Here is a 16,740-nt window from a genome sequence, read left to right as displayed (position 1 = left end):
TCTAACCGACAGCCCCACTGGCTTCAAGCTAGCTACCTAAACATTCCTGCTACCTCCTTTTCACATAGTATAAAAGGTTTGAGGAGTAAACTACTCTTAGATGTTGCCTGCATGAAGTGTGAAGAACACCTGATACCCTAATGTGGGGCACTTAAAGGAGAAGTCCACTTCCAGAATAACAATTTACAAATAATTTACTCACCCCCTTGTCATCCAAGATGTTCATGTCTTTCTGTCTTCAGTCGTAAATAAATTATGGTTTTTGAGGAAAACATTTCAGGATTTTTCTCCATATAATGGACTTCATTGGTGCCCAATGGTGCTACACAAGCTTTTGTGCTTAAAAAGTAAACAAATTTTTATTTTCCAAAAAAATATTAGATTGTTTCGCTAGATAGAGCCCTTTGAAGCCGCATTTAAACTACATTTTGGAAGTTCTGTACCAAATGAATGAATAATTTAAATGTAACTACATAGCAGTTAATGCCACCTAATATAAAGTGGGACCAAAACAGGTAAAAATTTCTGTGTTAGCAGTTTCACTCTTTCCCTGTCAAACACAGAATTTTAATTAATTTAGGCTATTTCATTAATGAGAATTGTGGGAACTGTTTATATATGTGTGCAGCGCAATGCGATCTCCAACCTCTCTCTCTCTCTCTGTGTCTGTGTGTGTGTACATCAATTACTACATCAGGTACTGCGGATCAGTCGCAATATTCAAACATAATTTCAAAGGATTTCAAATTCAAAGACCGCATCACTGTCTTTACTGGGTGTGTTTACGGAATATTTGCATTTATTCACATGCGATTTGATTAGCTACTGGTGGACTGTCATGATTTTGGCTAATACAGGACACAACTGTATGATGTGCATCAGAGGGGATTTAGAAATGGGTATACGCAAAGCTGACTGATAAAGAAGTGGGTATACTTAGAGTACTTGGGTATACCCTGCATTACACTGCATGTTAATTCAACTCCATTCTGTGTTTTCAATAGTTATTCACGCCTGCTGCACTCCCGAAACACAGCAAAGTGAACAAAGCATCTGAGTGTATCTGCTGCTCAAATACACCTAACCCTACCCGATACTTCATTCAAACTTTTCGATTATTTCCTTCATTTTTATTGAAAACAAATGCCTTTCCAATGTAAAATTAAATGTGAAAAGGCAGAAGAACAATTTTGGCAAAAGGCAGATGCGAACTCGGGTCTTTTGCGTCAAAAGCACTACTTACTCGTCTTACCACTTACGCCATTGGAGCAGTGTTTAAACAACCATCCTTTGCATTAATTTTTTTTGGGAGGACCCACCTACATTTATTTTGCTTCCGACGCCCATGCTTGGAACTACCTGTGCATCAAATGGTTTTACTGTGTACCTGCCAGCCATTCAGAATCTAGTATTCAGACAGACCATGGAATAAAGGTTTTCTAAATTTAAATAAAATGAAAACTAAAAGAATTTCAAAAAGCTCATTTTTTATTCACAATAGAAAATAGATAACATAACAAATGTTAAAACTGAGAAATTGTACAATTTCATGCACAAAATGAGCTCATTTCAAATTTGATGCCTGCTACAGGTCTCAAAATAGTTGTGACGGGGGCATGTTTACCATGGTGTAGCATCTCTGGAGTTTTGGTGTTGGAATTTCGGACCTTTGAACGTGTTATCACTGAATGCTGATAACACGTACAAAGGTCTCCCTCCTCTTCAGCCCGGAGGACACAGTGTTCATGATTTCCAACAAGAATGTCAGATTTGGACTCGTCTGACCATAGATCACTTTTCCACTTTGAAACAGTCCAGTTTAAATGAGCCTTGGCCCACAGGACACGACGACGCTTCTGGACCATGTTCACATATGACATCCTTTTTGCATAATAGAGCTTTAGCTGGCATCTGCAGATGGCACGGCGGATTGTGTTTATCGACAGTGGTTTCTGGAAGTATTTCTGGGCCCATTTAGTAATGTCAATGACAGAATCATGTTGATGAGTGATGCAGTGTCGTCTGAAGACCACGGGCATCCAACAAAGGTCTTCGGCCACAGAGATTTCTCCAGTTTCTCTGAATCTTTTGATGATGTTATGCACTGTAGATGATGAGATTTGCAAAGCCTTTGCAATTTGACGTTGAGGAACGTTGTTTTTAAAGTATTCCACAATCTTTTTCCGCACTCTTTCACAGATTGGAGAGCCTCTGCCCATCTTTACTTCTGAGAGACTCTGCCTCTCTAAGACATCCCTTTCATAGCTCATCATGTTACAGACCTGATGTCAATTAACTTAATTAGTCACTGGATGTTCTCTCAGCTGATTCTTTTCAAAATTTCTTGCTTTTTCAGCCCTTTGTTGCCCCCGTGCCAACTTTTTTGAGACCTGTAGCAGGCATCAAATTTGAAATGAGCTCATTTAGTGGATAGAAGTGTAAAATTTATCTGTGTAAACATTTGTTATGTTCTCTAAGTTCTGTTGTGAATAAAACATTGTCTCATGTGATTTGGAAATATGTAATTTTATTCAAATTTTTAAAAAAATGTTGTATTGTATTGTATAATGTGGTATCCCCAGAATATATCTGTGAACTTTCAACTCAAAATACCAAAAGAGATCATTTATTACATAATTTTGAAAATGCCTATTTTGAGTGTCTCTTTAAATGCAAATGAGCTGCTGCTTCCTGCCCTCTTTTCCAGAACAGGGTTGTGCCATTACAGATCATTCCTCTAAAACTCTGCTAAAAAAACACATCTGTTTGATTTAGATTATCATGTCTATCACACTGAAATTATGCGTTTTAAGTTTATTAGGTTAAACTTATTAGTAAAAGCACACACATCTGAAACATGCTCACAGAAAGCGGCTGTCGCACGGCACATGAGTACTAAACTAACATCTCTTTAATATCTTACTGCTTAAACTGTCAAATACACACAAGTTTTATTACAAAAACTGTCTGTTATGTCTGTGAAGGTAAACAGCTGGCAGTGGTTGGCTGGTTTTAGCTGGTCTCCCAGCCTGGCCAGGCTGGTTTTAGCTGGTTTAAGCTGGTTTTAGCTGGTTTTAGCTGGAAGTAGCTGGTTTTAGTTGGTCTCCCAGCCTAACCAAATTGGTGTCCATTTGACCGAATTACAAATTAATCAGTTTGTTTCACTCACTGACAAGGAAAGTTTAGTATCATAATCAGGTAGGCTTGATGATACATCTTAAATTATTCTAGTTGTTAATGATAATATATCTGAGAAGAGTCTAAAACAAAATTATTAAAGTGGTTTCACAAATAAATTACAGTATAAAGTACAGCATAAAATCAAGCATAGCACTCAAGAAATCAGCATAGAACTCAATCAGATTAAATTATTGTCTATAGAAATACATTCACCATAGTTGTATGACCAAATATAGTCAGCTGTTTTATTTTTACAGCATATTGGTGTAAATTTCAAATCTACAGAGGCGGGATTTTCTCGGTCGACATTCGGGAGCAGCAATAAGTATGATTCACAACTGTGGTAAGTGATTCATTTCACTTTTAATTTTTCATGTTTGGTAACTGCAGTAGTGTATTAAGGTGTCTACATTCGCGGTAACCGCAGATTAACGAATCCTCCGTTCGCGGGGTGCGAGGGACACTTGTGCCGGGTTTAAGGAGCGTGGTCGTGGGAGGATTTCGCATATTCTCCGGCCTCATAGCGGCTATAGGTGGAAAATCTCTGGGTTCCTACGGTAAGAATTACACGCATCTACCTATACATATCTATGGTTGTACCTGCACAAATGGTCATGTGACATGCGTTTTCGCTTTTGTAGTGTAGACGGAGATCGTTTCTGAAACACAGTAAAAACGCTAGTGTAGACGAGGATCGTTTTCATTTTAAAACGCCGTAATAAAACTAAAACACACTAGTGTAAACAGGGCCTAAGTCTCTTTTGTTCATCAAAGCTGAATTTAATTGATCAAAAATACAGAAAATTAATTGAAAAATGTAAAAAAAAAAAAAAAGAAAATTTTATGTTGTGTAATATTTTTAATATACTTTAAAATGTAAATTGAATTTACATTAATCTTTTCATTACTCCAGTGTCACATGATCCTTTAGAAATCATTGTAATATGCTGATTTATTATCAATTTTAGAATAGAAACAGTTGCGCTACTTCATTTTTTTTTTTTTTTGGGAACCTGTGATATTTTTTCATGATTCTTTTATAGATTTTTTTTTGTTTGTTTTTGTCCAACAAGTACGTGTTAAACTGAAATTGATAGTAAAGGCTTCTATTGTTAGATAAAATTTCTATTTTCTGTTTTCTATTTGTTGAGAGGTAATCTAATTTTTCTATTCATTCATTCATTCATTCATTCATGCATGCGCTATATGTGACCATTTGGCCTGCCCTTGACTAAATTTTTCTGGTCAACCAGTAGTGATTTATTTTAAGAGATTAGTCGACTAATTGCATATTAATAAACTATATCATTCATAATAATGAATCTTTAATTGCCTATAGTCCATCAGCGCTCTAGCGCACACAAAGCTTGCCACAGAACACTGGCAGAAGTAATGATTATGAATGTGTCAGGTAAAGAAAAAAAGCAAAGAAGACTGCCTTAATATTATAATAATTCATTAATATGTGTTTTCTGTATTTTCAGCTGCAGTGATAAAGTCGATAACACTTGTCATCTCTACAGTGGATGTGCTCGTTTAAATGAATGGTTTACACAAACTGAAAATAATGTTTTCCATTTTAACTGGCTTATTTAAAAGTAAACATTTCATTTTCTATAGATACATTGTTCATGTCTGTGAATCAAGCATGGAGTTCCTGTTTTTTTTTTTTTTGACACCCTCAAGTTCACAGAGACCTAGGGCCAGAATTACATCATGGACTTCACCACTTCCTGTGGATGTTTTTCTTTGATTAAGCATCTAATGAAAGTTTGACAGACTAATGGTTAATCGATGATCAGACCTCAGGAGGCAGCCCTTGTAACCATAGCCATAGCCAATTGTTAAAAACAGCTAAAAATTGTATACTAATACAATATATATATATATATATATATATATATATATATATATATATATATATATATATATATGCACGCACTTCCATTTGGATATATCAATTTAATCTTTAAAAGGAACAACTATCAGCAGCATGTTTCTAAATTATTGCAGGCTATGTCTGGGAAAAAAGGAAAATGTGCAACAAATACATGACACTATAGTTTGCTTTTTTTAAGTAGTTTTACTTGTTGAATGAATGATTATTATTATGAATGATATAGTTTGTTAATATGCAGTTAGTCGACTTAGTCTGTTTCAGTGACTGGCGGAAACAAAAGGATATAATAAAATATATAATAAAAAGAAAAGAAAAATGAAAATGCATAATGTGTTTAGAATTCTGTTATTGTTCATCTTCACCATTAATTGTTAATATAGTTTTAGAATTTTTATCATTCCAATTATTTTGTAAATATTTGTTAGAATCTAATTTTTTAAAGGGGCTGTAAGATCAAATAAAAATTGTTTTAATGGTCCCTTGTGGTCCTGCAGATTATTAAAAGTAAACATATTGGGGTGGTTTCCTGGACCAAGATTAAATTAAGACAGGAGTAGGCCTTAATCTAGAATAGTTAATCATGTTTTAAAAAATGGCTTTCTGAAACACAGATTAAGTACAGATTACTAACACCTGGACTATGGAGTCCTCAACTAAAATACACTCGATTAATTGAATACCACCTGTGCAAATCAGGATTAGCTGGATTGAGGTTGCCTATAAAACATGGAATGAACCAAGAAAAGGTTAAAATTGTATGTAACTGAGAAGCAAATCCAAGAAAAACAATAGCAGCAGAAAAAGCACTGCAATCAAAAAACAAACAAATTAATTAATTAATTAACACACAAACAAGTGTTTGAACAAGAGAAAGCTTTTTAAAAGCAAGCAATGTAAACTGCACACAACAGGTGTCAAAATATAAAATTAGGAATGTTTAGGAATCGCTTTGTAATGAATTCTTACATAAATTATTGCAATCAGCTGTTGTTGTTAGTTTTGCAAAATTAGTATTGTTATTATTTGTTGTTAGAATTACATATTTTAACAATATCCCCATGAAAACAGTAAAGAGAAAAGAATAGCTGTTTGAGAGAGAGAGACATTGTCAGAATTATATTGGCACCCTAAAAAAATAGTATAAAAATAAGAGCATTGGGAACATAAATCTGTATTTATTGTTTGTCTTTCTGATCTTTCTTAAATAAAAAAAAAAAAAAAAAAAAAGTGAAAGTAAATTATTTATTTATATATATATATATATATATATATATATATATATATATATATATATATATATATATATATATATATATATATATATATATATCACAAAAAAATCTTTTCTTTTTTTAACAAAATCACATTATGAAAATATTTTTTTTCTCTAATACACATTGGCCTAGAAATTATTATGAGTAAAATTTGAACTTTGAAGATCTACTGTACATTCCCATTTACATTTACATTTTAGGACACCAGGGTGACTAAATATATACAGGAATATAAATATGAGGGAACACAAAGGTCAATTCCCTTTATCATCCATCATAATGACACAAAAAAATAGAGTTCTGCAGATAGTTCCAATCAACAGGAAATGTTAACAATCTGCCTACAGTGATTTGTCTGTGTCTAAACTGTCTTAATGCAATGTGAGGAAGGAAGTTTGAATGGCACAAGACTTTCCAAGGATCACAGCTGGAGAATTGCAGAAAATAGTCTTGGAGTCATAATGAGCTATGGTTGGATCTTCCAGCAGAACAATTAATCAAAAGGACCATCAAAATAAAAAAAATAAATAAATAAAAAAAAAAATAATGGGACACTGAGCACAAAATGAAGGTTCTGCCATGGATGTCCCAGTTCCCTGACCTAAACCCTATAGAAAACTGAAGACAAGAGAGTTTATCATGGAGTTGGGAATCTGAAGGGTCTGGAGTGAATCTGGATGAAGGAACGGTATATGATCTCTTGTCAAGTGTTTTTCAGAGTCATCAGGCATTATAGGATAGACCATAGCTGTTAAATTGGCCAAAGGAGGTTGCAAAAAGTATTGAATAAAAGGGTGCTATTAATTGTGGCCAATGTGTGAGAGAAAAAAAAACTTTCATAGTGACATTTCCATTCCTTTTCATTATACTTAAAGTAAAAGGCTTTTTTTTTTAAATAAAACATCAAAATAATTACCAGTGCAGATTTATTTTCACAGGCTTCTTTGTTTACATCCACCAAGGATACCAATAATTTTGATATATGAAGACTGGAAACACAATGTTAATCTGAAGTTAAACCTGCCTCCTGGTAGGTTTAATTTAAGGTTCAATTTGGTCCTGAAGTAGCTCTAGTCTTCCTTCAGGAAATCAGCCTATTAAATTCCTGACTAGACTAAGTCTAAGACTATTTAAAACCATGACAAAGAAAGCAGATTACTGTTAATCTGGTTTAAAGGGCCACTTTAGTCTAGGACTAGGCTTAATCTCTGTCCGGGAAACCGCCCCATTATTTGTCACAACACCCCTTGACAGGAAAATTGGGGCAGACACTATGTAATCAATCAATCAATCAATCAATCAAATTTTGACCAGCTAAGACCAGCCTGACCAGCTTAAACCTGCTAAAACCAGCTAAGACCAGCTAAAAAAAAAAGTGGTCAAAACCCCTCTAAAACCATCTTGATAAACCGGCTATGATCCATCTAGGAGACCATCTTAAACCAGCCTGACTAGCTTAGGCTGGTTTAAGCTGTTTTTTTTTTTTTTTTTTCAGCAGCGTAATATACAGTAAATAAATCAATAAATCCACTGCTCTCTTGTCTCCTCTGAGTCTGGGACTCTAAATAGTGTTTTCTGTGCTCATCTGTGCAGCCAAACACAGAACAGTTAGCATACTTTACTCACACTTTTTGCCATAGCGCTAGAACTGATCCACCGTTGTTGTGTGGAAATGTACAGATTAAGAGGCGGTAACATTATAATAACACTTATTTACCGTCACCAGGGGAGCGAAATCTGACACGCTCATTTTTCACATGTTTGCAGAAAAAGACAAAATGACTGGGTTGTCCTTTTTCATATTTTCTGGTTTGGTAGATACACTGGGGACACGATTATAGCATTTAAACAGAAAATAAATCTAATATAATCTAATATAATCTAATATAATATAATATAATATAATATAATATAATATAATATTAAAAAAATAAAAAAATAAAAATAAATAAAAAGTCTGATTTTCATGATATGTCCCTTTTAATAGAAAATGATAAAATAACTAATGTAATAATGAAAATTACTTCTTATTAATTATTTACAATGCAAATGATTACTTACTAGGGATGTGACGAGATCTCATATGTCTCGCGAGAACGTGACAATATCAGCGCAAAACATTTTGCAGTGTTTACATTAGAGCTGCATGATTAATTGTTAAAAGATCGCTCTCTATTCAAACACCCACGCAATCTTATTCCTAAATGACAAGGATTCAGCAGTGTCTATTACGACTGTTTCACATTGCGCTGCTCACACTCCACTGACACTTACGATCTGAAACAGCTGTTAAAGACAAAATAAAATTTGCAGTCATGCTGCTGCTGATCGAAAGAGAGCAACACAAACTGTCTTTTCAACCACATAATGATCATTATTTCTGTGTTACAGACATTTAAATAACAGAAGTACTGGGATAAAAGTTTATAGTTTGGGTATAAAAACTTACTGTCTACAGTAGCGATCAAAACAAAAGTTTTGACACTTGTATTTTAACACTTGTATGTAATGTAATGCTTATCCACTTCCGACAACTGCACGTTTAAAAAAGTATTTATCACTGAAACATTCATTCAGAGATTCCAATAGTCAAACACGTCTTCATTAATTGAGACACTGACTCCTTCATTTTTTACAATTTTGTTCCAATATATATTTTTTAAGCAATGAACATTTTGTCAGAACCACTAGTAAATTACGTTATTTTGTTTAGATTAATCTAATCTTGATCAGAATTGTGATCTCTAATTAAAACAAACAAACAAAAAAAAAGTGATTTTCAATTTATACAGAATCATGCAGCTTTAGTTTACATGTTTATTACTGCATATGATTCATTAACATAGAAGTTTAACTTCATAAGGTACAAGTTCATATCAAATTGCACATGCATTTTGTGTTTTTCAGTTGAATAAAATACTACTTTTTCCCTATATATTTCATAATTTAGGATTTCTTAAAAAATAAGTTTAAAAATCATCTCATCTCGTTCTTGTGAACTGAGTCTTGTGTCTGGTCTCATGGGACAAGTGTCTCGTCACACCCCTATTACTAACAATAAATAACTAATTTAAACTTCTAAATGATTTGTTTCTTACTATTACACTTAATTCACAAGAGCACACTTTTTTAATGCTCCAAATATTCTGGAATCACTGAAGGATTTTTTTTGTTCGTTATTGTCATGCACTTTTATAACGGCCCCTTAACCCTCTGGGGTCGAAAAACGCGCCGGCGCGGTTTGTGGCCGTTTTTCTGATAACGCCAAAAAGAACTTCAATTACTCCGTCATTTTTGATCGTACAGATAAGAGCAATACATCAATCGAATCTGTAAGGAATTCACTTTTATTTGTGTACACTCATAATAACAACAACACTCTGTGGTTTTGTGAAATAAAGCAAACAAACAGGGTATGCAGTCTGCTGCGTTGTTTTCTGTGATTGTCATTACGAAAAGCGTCACTAAAACTAAAACTCAGCGAATACAAAACACAGAGACATGGGAGAGATATCTATAGAAAGCCTGATATGTCTACTTTTAAACGAAGTAAGTCTTATCGAAAACAAATATCATGTGTTAAAGTAATCTGTATGAAACCAACCCCATGTCCAGACTTTCTCGTCAGACCTAATTATTTTTAATTTGTTCACGCCCACGAGCTGCTTTCGGTTTGTTATTATAATCAGCCACGTGGAGGCGCGCGCGGCGAACCGCCCACATCAACGTCAACAAAGTGGGAGATTCACTTCATTGTTCATGTCGGCTACTTGCATCTTGTTACTGGAAGAAGACGCGCTGTGAGGAGAAAGATTTATATTTCCCTCAGAGGAAGAGCGCGATGCGACGCACGACGAGATCCACCGAAAGAGTAAGTCTTTCTTTTATTACTTACGTTAGTTGTTGTGTTATTGTGATATTCGTGACTACACGTGCAGTCGAGTGAAATGTTATGAAGTATGTTTTATTTCATTGCGTCGAAATGTTTGATGACGCCAGGCTGTTTTTAATGTTCTATAAAATAAAAAAGACGCGATATAAATGTAATAGTGTTTACATTGTAACACTGAATGACAGAGTCTAAGGTTGTTTAGACAAAACTACTGTCATATACTCTGTTCACGAATAGATGTTTATGACGTGCTTAACAAAAATACATTAGTTTTCAGACATAAAATGGCTTTGTATTGTATAAGACATACAAAGCATGCTTGTGTTTATGACTATAAAATCATATTTATTTATTTATTTATCGTATAACAATAGGATACTATTAGTTTATTATTAATACTATGTTAATGAATAGATGTTTAACGTGCTAAACAATAATTAGTTTCTTAGATATAAAATGCTATTTTTTAAAGATAGTATAAAGCATGTGTGAGTCTATGACTACAAAAACATACTATATGTATATATTACAGATGCTCCTGATATTAACATGCTTACAGGTGTTTTTTTTGTTTGTTTGTTTTCTCTAGTGATCTGATTCCTGCACCACAGATGAAGGCTACATGAAGAGTGCTATACCAACATCAGATGTTCAACTACACTGATTTATTTATTTTTTTATTGTAAAACAATTTCCTGGACTACTGATGATGAGTTTTGTTTCTTAAATCCATGGAAAGAAGCAGCAATCACTTAAATATCAGGTATAATTTACTTGTTTCACTTGTTGAACAGAATCCAGAAAACAGTTTTCAGGAATGACACAAAGTCTGTTCATGTCTCTATGGTTAGATCAGTTTAGTCAATAATGTGCTTTTGACCTTCATTATGTATGTTTTGATGATACGGTGTTGTAAATAAAATACAAATAGTCTAAAACTCCATTCTTTGAATCTCTCATTGTTTGTACCTGACAGTCACAGTGTCATTGATGGGTCATTAGAGGAGGGCCTTCTGTCTCTTTTGTGCGAATCACTAAATATTCATGGTCGTTGTCACTCCCTCGCATATTCCCTTTCAGTCACAAAACATGTCTTAGAAAATTTAAATCAATATATTGTTTTCTGTAAACGCGTGAATGAGATGATTTTCACATCTTTTTGTAGAAAAAACTCTAGACAACCACATCCAGTTCTCAAAAGTCTTGGGCACGAATGTTCTGAATGTGTTTCATGGTCTTATTTCAGTGACTTAAAGATTTCAGTTTTTCACTAACCACCCATAAACATTGTTTTCTCAAAAACACAAACATGTACATTAATGTTTCTTACATATTATTGTAGCCCCGTTTGTGCTGATTAGAATGTAATCAGACTTTAGCCATTAATATGTTTTTAACATACTGAAAAAAGCACAAATGTGAGGGCATGTCAAAACTTCTCCAGGGCCCCAAAACACCCTCAGACCCCAGACGCAATGAAATGAAATTCTTGTGTGTTTTAATTTTTCTGATAATCAAATGAAGGCATTAAACATTTTTTTGTAATCAAATGAAAATTAAACCCTTTTATTTTTTTGCCAAACAAACAGAGGTTTACTGTTAAAATTAATACATGAAAGAATTATTTTAAGTAGTTAATCTAGTAATATTTATTTTTGTCATTCAATTGTTTCATTTAAATTTGGCAGAAACAGGAATATATATAGACCTACGCAAACAAGAATAATATATTTCTGTTCCTTGGCATTCCACGTTATAAAGTAAATTTTGTTTTTATGAATGGACTCGCGATCCCGTCCGTGTTTTTGCACAGGAGAAATTACAGACGCACGTCCATGTAGAGACAGAAATGACATGCCGTCATGTAAATAAGAAAAATACCATAAAGTTATTTAGTTTGTTTAATAAAAGATTATAGACTTGTGCCCGGTTGCAAAAAGCACCTTAAGTGTAATTTTCCCTTAAGATCGCCCTTAAGTTTCCCTTACACTTAAGGGCGTTGCAAAAAATATCCCTTAAATGTTACTTAAGGGTTTCCTTAGTTAAAACGTCAAAAATACTTAGAATTTCTCTTAGGTATCCCTTAATACGCTTTAAGTGTTGCATAAAGCCCCTTATCTGTCATTTTCCTAAGTTTAACATAAGGTATGGAAAATGTCACCTTAAGTGCTTCACAGAATGCAGATTCAATCCACGATCGGCCTATTTATATGTTAAACAGATTTAATTTAGGCATTTATTCACATATAACCATTGATCAAATTACATTCACACATAATACCTCGAACGTGAGTCAGTCTCACACGAGAACAACATAATATTTTATTCCTGTATTTTCCTACATATTACCTCAAGATGATTTAAAAAACACACATAAACCATATATTGTTGCAATCGTGTGTTTATTGTGTTTACGTTTCAGCTTAGCTGCAGCGATTACTGCTGTATTCCATCATAACACTTTTATAAGTCCGGATTGGACTTTCAGCGCAAGAGCGCCCTCCGGCTTCGAGTATGAATGAAACATACACAGCATGTTCACATCGCCTCGAAACTCAATAAAATGATTTTTCAGAATTTTATTTAAAAATTATCAGTTTGAGTTTCCGTCTCGCTTGGTCCTTCTCGTTTATATTTGGTTTTCTTTTTTGTTCTCTTATCCGTGTTATATTGTTTTCTGTGAAAACCTACACCGCTATTTGCATTAAAAAATAACGTGTCCATAGCAACAGTAGATTTTTTAACAGCAAACCTTGAGTCGCTGTCGTAAAACACTAAACGGTTTCACTTTAGTAAGGGAAGTGTTTAAGGGATTATATGCAACACCCTTAAATCATCCCCTTAGGTAAGGGGAAATCATGCCTTAAGTTTCACACTTAAGGGAAAAACTTAAGGTTCTTTATGCAACGGGCACTGTTCTATAGGAAAGATAATTTTAAATGAATTCTGTTGTAATGTGGCGCTATATTGAAAATAAAATTAACTTGACTTTCAAGGGGGCGCCCCCCTAATATAATGGTAGGGGAAACACTGGAAATGTGAAAATGTTCAAACAATTCACACAGACAGTAAAACATTAATTTAAACACTATTAGAGGAGCAGCAGTCCAAATCTATTAGCTGTCAGTTTTGACCCTCCTCACATTCAATCCTTCATCCTCATCTTCCTCACTGAGCTCTACAATCATCAGCTCACACACACACACACACACACACACACACTAAAACCTCAGCTGGTTTATTAAGTGTCACACACATTTCTCCTGTTCACTGACAGAACTGGGATTCTATAAGATTTCCCCCATTTTGTTGCTTTGATAAGAAAGTACATACTAAAATCTTAAATGTGATCATGTTTTGAAAGTGTAGTGATTGTTTTCAGTGTCACTTACCGAACTGATCTGGATTCTTTAACCACAGGTAACAGATACTGAAGAACTTCATCTGCTGTATGTTGTGATCCAATAAACGGTTTCAGATCAAACACATCCATCTTCTGCTCTGATGTCAGCAACACATAAACCAGAGCTGACCACTGTGAAGACGAGAGTTTGGCTTTTCTTATTTCTCCAGATTTCAGATAACGTTGCATCTCCTGCATCAGTGAATCATCACCCAGTTCATTCAGACAGTGAAACAGATTGATGAATTTCTCTGGAGAGAGATTCTCTCTGATCTTCTGTTTGATGTAATCAGTTGTTTCCTCTTTGTTGTAGGAGCAGATTCCTGTCTGTGTCAGTAGTTCTCGTAAGAGAGTCTGATTGGACTCCAGTGAGAGACCCAGAAGAAAACGCAGGAAAAGATCCAGATGTCCATTCTTACTCTGTAAAGCCTCGTCCACAGCTCTCTGATGCAGCTTATATATTAACCCCATCCAGTTTAAGGAAGATAGAATATTTCCTTTGGTTTGATCAATGATGTTCTTGATTATAAAGGTCAAGGAGAGGTGCTCATGTAGAGCTGCTAGATGTTCCTGAATGCTCAGATGAACGAAGCTGAAGACTTTCCCCTGATACAAGCCAAACTCCTCTCTGAAGATCTGAGTGCACAATCCTGAGTACACTGATGCTTCTGTCTCATCAATGCCACACTCTCTCAGATCTTCCTCATAGAAGATCAGGTTTCCTTTCACCAGCTGCTGAAAAGCCAGTTTCCCCAGTTTGAGGATCATGTCTTCATCTGTCACCTTCTTCTCATAGTCCTTCTCATGTTTGATGTTGGTCTGAAGGATCAGGAAGTGTGTGTACATTTGAGTGAGAGTCTTGGGAATCTCTCCACTCTCTGCTCGACTCAACATCTTCTCTAGAACAGTGGCTGAGATCCAGCAGAACACTGGGATGTGGCACATGATGTAGAGGCTCCTTGATGACTTCAGGTGTGAGATGATTTTATTAGCTAATCTCTTATCACTGATTCTCTTCCTGAAGTATTCCTGCTTCTGTGGCTCATTGAATCCTCGTACCTCTGTCACTCGATGGACACACTCAGAGGGGACGAGATCAGCTGCTGCTGGTCTGGAGGTGATCCAGATGAGAGCAGAGGGAAGCAGATTCCCCTCAATCAGGTTCGTCAGCAGTACATCCACTGAGGCTGATTCAGATATATTACACAGTTTCACTTTACTCTTAAAGTCCAGAGACAGACGACACTCATCCAGACCATCAAAGATGAACAACACTTTATATTCAGCACTGGATATTTCCATTTCTTTAGTTTCAGGGAAAAAGACATGAAGTAGATCTGAAAGACTGAGTGTTTTGTCCTTCATCAGGTTGATTTCTCTGAAAGGAAGTGGAAATATGAACTGGACGTCCTGATTCTCTTTCCCTTCAGCCCAGTCCAGGATGAACTTCTGCACAGAGACTGTTTTTCCAATGCCAGCGACTCCCTTTGTCAGCACAGTTCTGATGGCTTTGTCTTGTCCAGGTAAACGTCTAAAGATGTCATTGCATTTGATGGCTGTGTCCTCTGTTGCTGTTCTCCTGGATTGTGTCTCAATCTGTCTCACCTCATGCTCATTACTGATCTCTCCACTCTCACTCTCTGTGATGTAGAGCTCTGTGTAGATCTCATTCAGCAGTGTTGGGTTTCCCTGTATTGCTGTTCCCTCATGCAGACGCTCAAACTTCCTCTTCAGATTTGATCTAAATGTGTTGAGGACCTCATTGCTGTAAAATAAAAACGTTAATAAGCACAACGTCTCATGTATTCTGTATCATATGAACAAATGAACTGTAAAATCAACTATACATTTTAAATCGACTATACATTTATCATGATCAAAATTACTTTAAATAGCACTTTATCATAATTTCATACATTGTTTATACAGAAATTGTGAACTGAACTGTGACAATATATGACAATATTAAACGTCACTGTCACAGTTCAGTTCCTGTTTCCTGTCATTGTATGTTGACACATGCTGTGTTCAGAATGACACACTAACTCATTGTTTACTGTCCAGTACACAGTTCATACTGCCTACTACTTTTTAAGAATAGTGTGTGAAACAGTAAACAATAAACAACAAACAACATTTTAGAGTCATATGCTACAGTGTTGTCACATGACAACACATGTCTTCGCAGATTCTGGCATATACAGATCTGGCCTTTGAGAACGCGTCTTTTTTCACGCGGCAGCCTGCAATTCACCATGCGTGATCATGGAGCTTCCTGCAGGCGCTATTTCAGATTTTCTTTAAAAAACATTGTTGTGCTTCACACAATATCCACCAGGTTGCACAGGGAACAACATTCTGTAGTTAAACACCGCGGCCAGGGCCGTGTTAACCATTGGGCTAGGCGGGGCTGAACCCCCTGGGCCTGAGCAAGGAGGGGGCCCGTCACAGACATAATAAATATATCTATAGAAAGCTTTAAATCATTACTTAACGAAATAGGCAAAAACAAAAACTCTTTCATTACATAATCTGCTAATTTATATAAACGTATTATTTAAACAAACATTATTAAAACGTATAAACGTGCTGTTTTTTATTATTTGTAAACGCACACTTTATTGTGCTTTCCACATGCATTGTCGATATGTTAGTTACTATAGGCTATAGCTAGTCAAGTCAGCATGCTGATTTAATTAGTCTTACTAAAAGTAAATTAAAGACAACAAACCGAGTGATGCAAAAGAAAATTCATGCATATTTTCATAAAGTGTATTTTGTTTTCAATTTGACAGTTTAATTCAGTTCCATGTTAATATACAAAAGTAGCCTAACCTAGTTGAACAATGTTCTATGTACTATTATGACAAAAAAAAAAAAAAATACTACTAATAATATATTGTTACGAATCTGGTCTGTGACCTGCGGTCCGCTCACCACCAGATGTCGCTCTCACCATGTCACTACGCTCAGACTGTTGCACTACACCCCGGACTACATTCCCCATCATTCAGCGCCTGTGACCAATCAGCGGCGCTATAAAAGCCCCGGTCCTTCCCCATACAGATCACGGAGTGTTGTGATTAGTATT

At 35.2% G+C, this 16,740-nt stretch overlaps 2 protein-coding genes across 7 annotated transcripts in view; both read right to left on the bottom strand.

Annotated features, from left to right (window-relative positions):
- The window catches only part of LOC127164128 (protein NLRC3), a 551,968-nt gene that overhangs the window by 180,492 nt on the left and 354,736 nt on the right, over window positions 1-16,740 (bottom strand). The window lies entirely within an intron of this gene.
- Window positions 1-16,740, bottom strand: part of LOC127164127 (NACHT, LRR and PYD domains-containing protein 3) — a 169,752-nt gene that overhangs the window by 130,962 nt on the left and 22,050 nt on the right. For all 3 annotated transcript variants that reach the window (XM_051107849.1, XM_051107850.1, XM_051107852.1), the window contains exon 6: window positions 13,639-15,414. In XM_051107849.1, coding sequence (XP_050963806.1) covers window positions 13,639-15,414 — 1,776 coding nt within the window. The remainder of the gene's footprint in view (window positions 1-13,638; window positions 15,415-16,740) is intronic.

The sequence above is a fragment of the Labeo rohita genome, chromosome 4 (assembly GCF_022985175.1).
Source record: "Labeo rohita strain BAU-BD-2019 chromosome 4, IGBB_LRoh.1.0, whole genome shotgun sequence".
Lineage (NCBI taxonomy): Eukaryota > Metazoa > Chordata > Actinopteri > Cypriniformes > Cyprinidae > Labeo > Labeo rohita.
This window is presented reverse-complemented; position numbering and strand designations above follow the sequence as displayed.